Here is a 10795-nt window from a genome sequence, read left to right as displayed (position 1 = left end):
TTCATAGAAACTAATTGTAGTAGAAGTTTGAAAACATACTTAGATTACACAGCAAGGGGAATTATGCTTATTCTTAAAAAAGAACAAAAGTAGACTGCAACTGATTTAATTGGTTTATTCTGTGGCATTGTTATTTAAGTGCACATATTTATGTATGGCTCTATTAGCCTCTTAAAATGTGTCAGGACTGAAGAAACATTCTCTTTGCTGATTGGCATTATATAATATTATTATTTACATATTACAAAAAGCATTTGAAGGATTACCTATTAATTGATCATTATATCTGATTTAAGGACATTTGGTAATGGAATGACAGCTCCATTCAACAAAATATGATGAACAGCAAGTACGTTAACACTGTCATACCCAGGTGAACCCCTATTTGCCTGCTGCATGCTAAGTGGGAATAGATGCTGTTACAGCAGGGGGATTGGCTGCTGGAAAGAAAATGCCTTTTTCTAGGCATGCTTATAATCAACGCTGTGAATAGTGCACTGCTTCAGAGCTCGCAGAACAGGCAGCTAGAAGGACTCTATCCATGTGTGTTATTGCATTGCTGATTGAAAATCTAGTCTGCTAAAATCAAGTAGCTAAAAAAAACCTTGCAAAAGACTTGCAGTTTAATAATCAAGGAAGCCTTCTAGCTCAGTGGGAGAGCTGGGAAAGCCCAGAAGGGAAGTAGAAGCTGGAATTTCATAAAAGCACTCAAGTTAGCAGAAAAAAAAAACATTCTAAAGGATTTATTTCAGTTTGAATGTGACAGCTGTAAAGCCAGCTTGCTTTGAGTTCTGAAACACCGACTGAAGCATTGTGGTAAAGACAGATATCAATACATTTAGACTGTGATGTGATGCAAACTCTTTAAAGACAGCCGGAGCTGAAAGAACTCGGACACTAGTTTTCTGAGGAATATAGGTATAGCAGATAAGAAGTACACCTGAAGATAAGTCGCATTGCATTTGCAAATTTCTTGTTATGCACATAACTTATATGTTAAAGCATTAATAAAAAGGAGATATTTTTTGTAAAGCTATTATAAACAATCTTTGTTTGAAGCAATTCAAATTAAATATGTCACTTTAACACAAGTGACGTGTCTTGGAAAGGTTACCCTGCAGCCTAAGTGTGAATAAAAAGCACATTTCTGAATTTTCTGTGAAGGCAGTATTTTGCAGGATATTTCCATTTAAAAACAGTTACAGTGCATTGCTCCATCATGTCAGACCATGAAATTGAAGACTTTGAAGTGGACAGCCTCTCAGATACCTCGCACATGATCCCAGGTCCCCCTGCATATAACATTGAAGACCACCACCTGCCTCTGGAACCGCGGAGTACTTGTTGCTACTGGGTATGGACTCTGGTCATCACTAGCATAAACTTCATGGCCTTTCTCATGAACTTTGCATTTATGACCCTCGTGTTCAGCATTGTGTTATTGCCAACTATTGTGGTTGTATATTTTGGATTTCAGTGTCATTCAAGGGTGAGTAATTACAGAGTCTTATTTTCACACAAATTCAGTGCATTTAATAGGATAATTTTGCATTTCATTTTAATTTGTCTTCCTATTTTGTTAAATCAATTTAAAATAAAAGCGGGATAGAATCCAATAATAGACAATGCACATTTACAAAATCCATTATTATATTGTTTACTGTTATGGCACTTACTTTATTTACACATTTCTGTTATAGATATCTCAAATTAGGTATTATGAACAATTTTTACACATTTATTTATCTTTGGTCATTGATTAGTTACAAATACCTGATCAGAAAGTATTTGTGAACTAAGGAGTGATTATCTCACTTTATTGCTACCCCAAAACATGTAGGAAGAGGTTGCAGATATTAGAGATCAGTCTGCAACAACAGCGTGCAGTATGTTAATTTTAGTTATATATAGGTTGTGCTGTTGATTAAGCCTGTTTCAGTTGCCACCCTGTTTAGCAGTATACAGGGGTTAAAGAACCAAAATATAAAATCTAAGAGTTATCTTTGAGGCATGGAGGCATGAAGCCCTGGGTGTGACCTAGACAGTCTTGGTTTGATTTTTGCCCCAAGTACTAGAGGAGCTGAATGCAGATGGAAGGAATGACAACATGAAAGTTTGCTCAGGTTTTCTATGGTAGATGTTGCTGGACATGGTTGCTTGCTGACCATTTTATTTGGAAGTGGATATTGGAAATCACTGATGGGGTCAGCAGCAGAAGATGACTTAGCAGTGGGATGGGCATCTGAGAGGCATGTCATTGTGAAAGTGGGACATGCTTCCTCACAGTGCAGCTACTGAATACCCGCTGGGTAAGTAACATAAGCATGCCCCCCTCATAGTGCAGCTATTGAATATCCATGGCTAAGTAAGGCACTCAGTATAGTCTGGGAAGTTGGGCATAACCCATTAGAAATTCCTCCATCCAGCTAACATTGCCAGAGGCAGCACTAATAATACTCCTGTTTCCTTCCATCTCTGCCTCCCAGCCTCACTGAGCCAGCTAACTAACCTACTGAAAAGAGGGGGGGGGGGGGTTGTAGCCAAAGCTAGCAATTAGAACAAGGTATTGAGCAGTGGCCATTAAGGCAGGAAGTAAATAGGTCTGATAGAAGATGCCAAGCTGCTGCAGTGACCCCTGAAATTACACCCTAGCAAGCAAGAAAGAAAGAAAGAAATCTTGAGCATAAAAAGCATCATTAGATTTCAAGGCGCATCATACCTTCAAAGAAACCATAGCATATATTTTCTAGATTGGTATTTAAGAAGCAGATAGACCTTTATGAAATTTTAAAAGGTCAACATTAGAAATAATTAAACAAAAATGTGTCATAAAGATTAGATGAAAGTTTGTAGCATCATGTCTATAATCAGGAACTTCATAAAGCTGCATAATTTCCATACACTCACAGTTTTCATTACAATGTTATGTCTGTTATAACTTTTTTATAATCAGATGCTTTGGAAAGGTGGCAGATTTACAGGCACACAGTTTTCTGTTGTGATGTAATATGTCCTGTGGCCAGAGTCAGTTTGTCTACCTTGATGGATATCTTGCAGGTTCAGTGCTTGCTGACCAACCTGACATGTTTACTTTTTAAGAAATAATTAATATTTTTTATTAGTATTTACACTTTAAATTATCAGCTATTTAATTCTGTGTCTAGATTTCACCTTAAGAATTGTAAGACACAAGCACGACCATGAAATGTGCAGGTTCAAAACAAGGAAAACTTGAAATAATTACAGCTCCAAAACAGATATAAGTGTCAAGCATGTCAAGAAGACAGGAAGAGGAGGAAGAAGGGCTAGTTACTGATTTTATTGTTTGATATAATGGGATATGTAACTCAGTCTTGTTTTACACTATGCAAAACATAGCCCTCTGTTTCACATAATATATGCCAACAAAACCACTTGAAAAGAAGCAAAGAACTTATGGAAGTACCAAAGAAGGATAGTTAAACAAACCATAATAAGGGATTGAACAGATTTTAATTACATGCCCCAGTTCCTTGTGTGCTTCTGTTGTGTGGACTTTTATATTTTACTACTTGCACTGTTGGGTGTAGGAGAATTAAATAATAGTTAGCCAGACCTAGAAATGCAGGAGCCACATGTCATGGGACCTTTTCACAGAGGTTTTGGGTAAATATTTCATTGTTATAAATAAAACAGTGCACAGCTCTATTCCTTGCACATGTCATGTATCGATTTTATCACCCTTAAAATAAATTTAAACTGCTAGTTCCTTCCTCAGGTCAGTACACATACAAAAATAAACAAATAAATAAAATAATGTTAACCATTTGTTGGCACAGGCATCAGACTGAATCATTGCATCTTAGCAGGTACCTGTGCCTACAATGTGACAAAAACTTGACAGGTAAGTTTCAAATAGCAGACGATGTTAGAAACATTTGTAACACCTGATCAAAATAAGGTCTGACATGCTGATGTCTAAAAATATATCTGGCCTCCTGAAAACAAATACAGTGCCACACAGAAAAGTTGTCATTTTCCATAACAAATGCACTTTACTACTTTTATTCCTTTGCATTTATCTTTCTGTAGATAGAGACCACCTAAAAACAAAGGTCCAATAGAAACTGATTCTTTTTCTTGCAATAATTAGTTCATAACTTAAAAAGAGACATTTCTATGGGGGCTTTGTGACATTTTAGGCAGTAGACAAATGGTCTATGTTAAAATATCGACTTTTTAAATAGTCAAATTTCATATGATTGAACTCATATGATGAATTATTCAAAAAGTCGAACATATCCCTAATCACTTAAACCGCAAATTGTCCTGGGATAGTGGTTCAGTGAGGATCAGGAAATATGCCTTTTTCCACACTGTACTACGATCTTGGAGTTGGTGGTATGTTTTTGATTTTTTTATGTATGGTCGTCTTTTTAAATAGTCAGTCATATGAGTTCGACCATATGAAATCTGACTGGTTAAAAAGTTGATCATTTGACATAGATCTGTAGACAAACCAGCCCAGGACACAATCAAAAAGTAACCAGTTTAAAGCTAGAGCTGATCTTGTTTATCTATTTATTTATTTTTTTTGGCTGGTTTGCACTTTAATTTTACTTTTTTCACATATATTGAATAAGCATGATGCCAGTTTATAAAAATATAAAATGCAGCAATTAATTATAAAAGTACATGGCTTGCACTGAACTCAGGCTTACAATTTATATTATTATGTTGTTGAAGAATGTGGCCATTAACATATGATCCCAAAATATAAATAGGTTGATAAATGTGTGCACAAGTGTGTGTGTGTGTGTGTGTGTGTGTGTGTGTGTGTGTGTGTGTGTGTGTGTGTGTGTGTGTGTGTGTGTGTGTGTATGTGTGTGTTTTTTGCACTGGCATAACCACATTACCATCTGTTGTTATCACTGGATTCTCACTCTTCCAGCTCCTCAAACAGAATGATGTAAGTGGGTATTTTGATCACCAAAGTATGTGAAAAAAATCTCCTCGTCTTTACATTTCTAATACCATGACAGGAATGGACCTCTTCCTAAGTCATGTTATAATTACAAGAGTGCTCTTCTCAGCACCCTCAATGTGCCTAGAATTGCTTCCAGTAATTCAAGTGGGGTTAAATGTATTGGTAGCATATGGAGGTATGACTCTAAATTATTTCTTAATAGACCCATTACTCTAAATGCTGTTGGGACTGTCTGGGTGCCTTTGTTCTACACTGCTCTAATTTCTGCCTGCAAATTCTGATATCTTATGACTTTGTGTCTCTGTACGTAGGACAGTATAACCACTAGGTGAAGCAATTTCAATGATCAGTGCTACTTCTGTCTTTTTATGGGTTACTATACCTGGTTTTCTTTGCATCTCTTTTTTGAACTGTCGGTAATGTGTGATCCCATGTGATATACATTTCATTATTTTCTCTATATGCTTCATGGTTCATGTCTCCATTGCATCTCAGATACTTCTATATTATAGTGTTTGCACAATGCTCATTGTAACCATCGTGCCACATTATGGTGCCTTTCAGTATACAGGCTCTCTGTCATGAGGGTATCACACCCAGCAACAAGATGTGTGGCTATTTGCAGTTCTTTTTACAGAGCCTACATGTGTGTGTTTCTCACACATGTTCAGTGGACTTTGTAAACCAACATGTACATAGTCCACTATCTTGGGCCGCCATTTTTAACCTTTCACATTTTGGTTTCAGTTTCACCTCTTATTAACTATGCCTGCATTAGATCTGAGGTAAGAATAGCATGAATAATATATAAATGGTAGCAGGATAAAATATTAGGGATGAATTGGTGAATCATTTTTGTTTTTATGCCACTTATCAGATATACTTGACATACACTTTGATGATTGCAAGTCCTGTTTGTATTCAGCAAAACTATTTCAGCACAAAGTTGTGGACTTGAAGACTGTGAGGTGGAAGTAGTTGGTACTATATAGTCCAGCACTTTTTTCCTGATGTGTGCCCCCAGAGTTAGTATATATAAGTTGCAGTAGGTGCATGAAGACAAACCCTGCAAAAGAAATGCTTTGAATTGTATTGGCCAGTCTGTGGAATTATTTAATTAATTGGGGTGTTGGTATGTGTAGTTAACTTGTGGAGTCAAGACCAAACGATATTTTATATTGTATGGTCAGTTGATGACCTCACTGTAATGTCTGGCGATGTAGTTGTTTGGATTATTATTAATGGGTACTATGAAAAAGATAAGAACCATATTGTTGACTTGCCTGTACTGCCTCGGTTGTTCTGTAAGCCTATGTCCTATTAAAAGGTATATTTCATCTGTACTATGAAGTCCAGAATGGCTTTTAATTTGTCCACATTTGTCTCTGTAAATGCATATCTATTTTTATTCCTAAGATTAGGCTTGACTTTTCAGTATCAGATAATTCATGACTTCTAAACCCCTCCTTAAAATAATTCCTCTTCAGTTCATTTCCTTCACCACTCTATGGTAATTGTGTGGACCACAATCATGAGTTTTTTCCTCAGTTTTCTAGGGAGATTGGCCACAGTTTTTCAAGCCAAGGTCTTCTTATGTACCATCCCAGGCATTTCTATTGGTTTTTTTTATTCTTTCCTCAAAAATGTATGTAGTAGTCTAACTGAGGCCTCACTAGTGATGTAGAGAGTGACTGAACATTTTTGGTATGCCCTTGGATCTAATGCTGAATAGAAAGCAGCCTAACATCTTTTCTGGTTTAGCTGCTGCCTTTTCTCTCATTTCCTGGTTGTTTATGACTGCATTTACTGATATACTAAGTCTTTTTATGATTCTTTGCCATTAGATTTATCTGCTAGAGGAATGAATACTGTTATGGGATTATTGGTCAGTGTACTTTTCTGCTTTGAATCTCTGTTGCTTATCTGTAGGCCCATCTGTTAACTTTTTCAGTCCTCTCTTAAAGTAGTAGCTTTCACTATCTGTTGGTATTCCTACTTTTCTTTGACCCCCACAGAGGTTGAATTTGTTTTCTGTGCAGTATGAAGCACAGTAAACATACTGAGATTAAATGTCACTTTACTACTTACCACCCTTTCAATTTACAGTACCATCCTCACTGCTACCCTTTGAATCCTGATACTTCTTATCATTTGGTCACTTTCTGCCTTCTCCCTCCCACTTTACCTCACGCATTAGCAATATGAGTGGTACTGACTCAAAGATCTAAAGTCTAGGTGCCACCTGTAGATGCCCCATTTTTACTTCTGCCATGACTCACTTACTGAATGGGATAAGGTTCATTAATCTACACCTTTTTTCCTGAGTCCTTTTCCTCTTTGTACCTGGCATCTATTGGCTTGCCATCCCGTAGGTCTTTAAGTCATACCAGATGCATAAAAAGGGGCCATCATTCAGGCTACCATCAAGGAAATTTTATAACTGATCCCCTATCATTTGCTACCCTCTGTCAAGAATTATCTTGTCCCAGCCTCCTGAGTGTCTGGGATTACATATATGACTAAGCTGCAAACATTTGTGGATGGACTCTAATTTCCTTCGAGCTGTAGAACTAACCAATATCAAATGCAAGTTGTATTACGGCGGGAGAGGGGATTTTACATCAATTAACCTATTCCCATTGTGGTTCTGGCTTGCATGCTATCAGAGATAAGCAATTCCTGCTCTCTGATGCATGTTGTACTATTGCACTTAAAGTTACAGTTTTATGCATTGCTTGGTGCACACCAAGTGCACATCATGGCCAGTCATGCTACCACAGCCTGCATCAGCCTCCATTAAGAGTTACTGCGGTATCCAGCCAAGCTGGCTCCCTTCACCAAGATGGCAGAAGTTGTTGGTAGCCACTCATTCACCCATCCCTCACTGGCTCCTCCAATGCCTGAGATGATGTTCATACTCAAGTCTCTTGGGTTGTAGCCAAGACCTTATGCCTCTGTGTCAAAGAACCATCCTAATATGACAACATATTCTTACAGCACATGCATACTGTTTGGTATCTTCAGTGTAGCTGTCCAATAACTGATCTATTTCACAGGATATTCCCACTGCATACACATGCTGCTTAGTACCCTTGAGGTAGCTCTCCAAAAGACAGACCAATATTCCCTTCAGGATTTTTTAAACTGTCTACTCTACTACTGATGTCAGACATATTGCTGTTAATTAAAACATCCAACTATGACAACACACCTCATCAGTTTTCCTACTAGTCTTGAAGCTTGTTTCTTATAGAGGTTCTTGTTGGATAGACAAAAAAAAAAATAACTAGATTAAAATTCAGTATAGTTCATTTTGGTACCCTTGCGAATAAACCTCACATTGGTAATATCTGCACACATACCACTGAATAAAAATTATTCAAGCTATCAATTTGCACTATTTTTTGGCAAACTCCTCCAGGATCTTTGCAGATCCCTGACATAGTGCAATTCTTGCCTGAAGGTATAGCACTCGCTATGTTCAGGGTCCAGCATTCTACCTCTTGTTAAATTTGAATGACTGCAACTGAAAGCAGTATAAAAGTAGCCTGTCTTAAGACAGATTTTACTTTCACTTACTAATGGCAAATTGAAACCATACTTAATGCTATGGTTACCTAGAAAAGAGCTTAATTATTTAATTTGTAATGAGAGTGTATGTACCCCCTTTCTTCTTGACTGCTAAACATGATGCTAATGGAAAAGCAGCTGCCACAGCACAACTGAGCAGGAAAAGTAAGATGATAAGGTGTATGCATATTCCGTGCATTTTCTTCAAGATTTGAGTAGTCAATTCAAGCAAATCAGTATACATCTTCAAGGAAATGCAACTTCATAAAAAGTGTATGAGCAAACATTCTTCACAGTCTTAGGTATAGAGCTCCTGAAGGGAAGTCCATAAAAATACATGTGTAAGAACATGTTGGTCCATTCACTGATAAGAACTAAAGTAAGAAAAAAATGTCTATTCAAAAGTCTGTTAGAAGCAACTGTTAATAGCATACTACAAATATTAGTTTTCTGTAGGCTATGGCAGCTGAAATGGCTCTTCTAGAATTTAGAAGAAACGTAACATATGAAATTATTTTTGAAAGACGTTATCAACTCATCTGCTTAATGGACATATAGAAAGGATGAAAAGACCTATTATTATTTAATCTGTGCATGTCTTTTATATGAGGAGTATATTGGCTGACTTTAAAAGTATGTGTAGCCATTTTTATGTAAAGTTATTTTTCTGGACCACATGTTAATACTGTTTAATGTATACCAACTGCCAGTAGGTATCTACAGAAACTAATAGATGGTGGCTAGTTCAAGCTTCAAGTGGTTTTGTGTGATATTTATGTACCCTGCCACACAGGGTGACCAGTCCTTTCATACTGACAGGGGATACCTTACAAGAATGAAGAAGACTGAACAACTGTCACTGCTTCCCAAAATGCTGTAGGCCCCTTAGTATACGCATAGCTGTGCCTGCATTATGACATCACTACTAGATGCTGAGCTTTTTATGATGACTTGCAGTTTCTGGAAATAGCCCCATCCTGGTCTTGATAACAGGAATGCTACAAACTTACTCATTACTCATCCTGACACCACCCACAATCTTGGCTTCTCGGCATTATCCTCATTTCCAGTCTAAGCAGTGCTCCCCATTATTACAACATCCCTATCCTACTCTTTTAGGAACATCCCCCAACCAACCCCCACTAGTTCTAACAGATTCCCACTGACATCCCCATCAGTTCTAACAGATACTCACTGACACCCCCATCAGTTCTAGCACATACCCACTGACACCCCCACTAGTTCTAACAGATACCCACTGACACCCCCATCAGTTCTAACAGATACTCACTGACACCCCCATCAGTTCTAACAGATACCCACTGACACCCCCATCAGTTCTAACAGATACTCACTGACACCCCCATCAGTTCTAACAGATACTCACTGACACCCCCATCAGTTCTAACACATACCCACTCACCCCCATCAGTTCTAACACATACCCACTGACACCCCATCAGTTCTAACAGATACCCACTGACCACCCCATCAGTTCTAACACATACCCACTGACACCCCCATCAGTTCTAACACATACCCACTGACACCCCCATCAGTTCTAACAGATACCCACTGACCACCCCCATCAGTTCTAACAGATACCCACTCACAACCCCATCAGTTCTAACACATACCCACTGACACCCCCATCAGTTCTAACACATACCCACTGACACCCCATCAGTTCTAACAGATACTCACTGACACCCCATCAGTTCTAACACATACCCACTGACACCCCATCAGTTCTAACAGATACTCACTGACACCCCCATCAGTTCTAACACATACCCACTGACACCCCATCAGTTCTAACACATACCCACTGACACCCCATCAGTTCTAACAGATACCCACTGACCACCCCATCAGTTCTAACAGATACCCACTGACACCCCATCAGTTCTAACACATACCCACTGACACCCCCGTCAGTTCTAACACATACCCACTGACCACCCCATCAGTTCTAACAGATACCCACTGACACCCCATCAGTTCTAACACATACCCACTGACACCCCATCAGTTCTAACACATACCCACTGACACCCCATCAGTTCTAACAGATACCCACTGACACCCCCATCAGTTCTAACACATACCCACTGACACCCCCATCAGTTCTAACACATACCCACTGACACCCCCATCAGTTCTAACAGATACCCACTGACCACCCCCATCAGTTCTAACAGATACCCACTGACACCCCCATCAGTTCTAACACATACCCACTGACACCCCCATCAGTTC

General features: G+C 38.4%; 1 protein-coding gene across 1 annotated transcript in view; it reads left to right on the top strand.

Annotated features, from left to right (window-relative positions):
* The first annotated feature begins 519 nt into the window (after positions 1-519).
* Positions 520-10795, top strand: part of LOC122793552 (transmembrane protein 88-like) — a 971495-nt gene continuing 961219 nt past the window's right edge. The window contains exon 1 of the mRNA XM_044061700.1: positions 520-1489. Within this exon, the coding sequence (XP_043917635.1) occupies positions 1220-1489 (270 nt within the window). The 5' untranslated portion in view covers positions 520-1219. The remainder of the gene's footprint in view (positions 1490-10795) is intronic.

This window comes from Protopterus annectens, chromosome 2.part0, assembly GCF_019279795.1.
Source record: "Protopterus annectens isolate FY-2018-M chromosome 2.part0, PAN1.0, whole genome shotgun sequence".
In the NCBI taxonomy this organism is placed as follows: Eukaryota; Metazoa; Chordata; order Ceratodontiformes; family Protopteridae; genus Protopterus; species Protopterus annectens.
The sequence above is the reverse complement of the archived record's forward strand: the minus strand, read 5'-3'. Positions and strand labels throughout refer to the sequence as shown.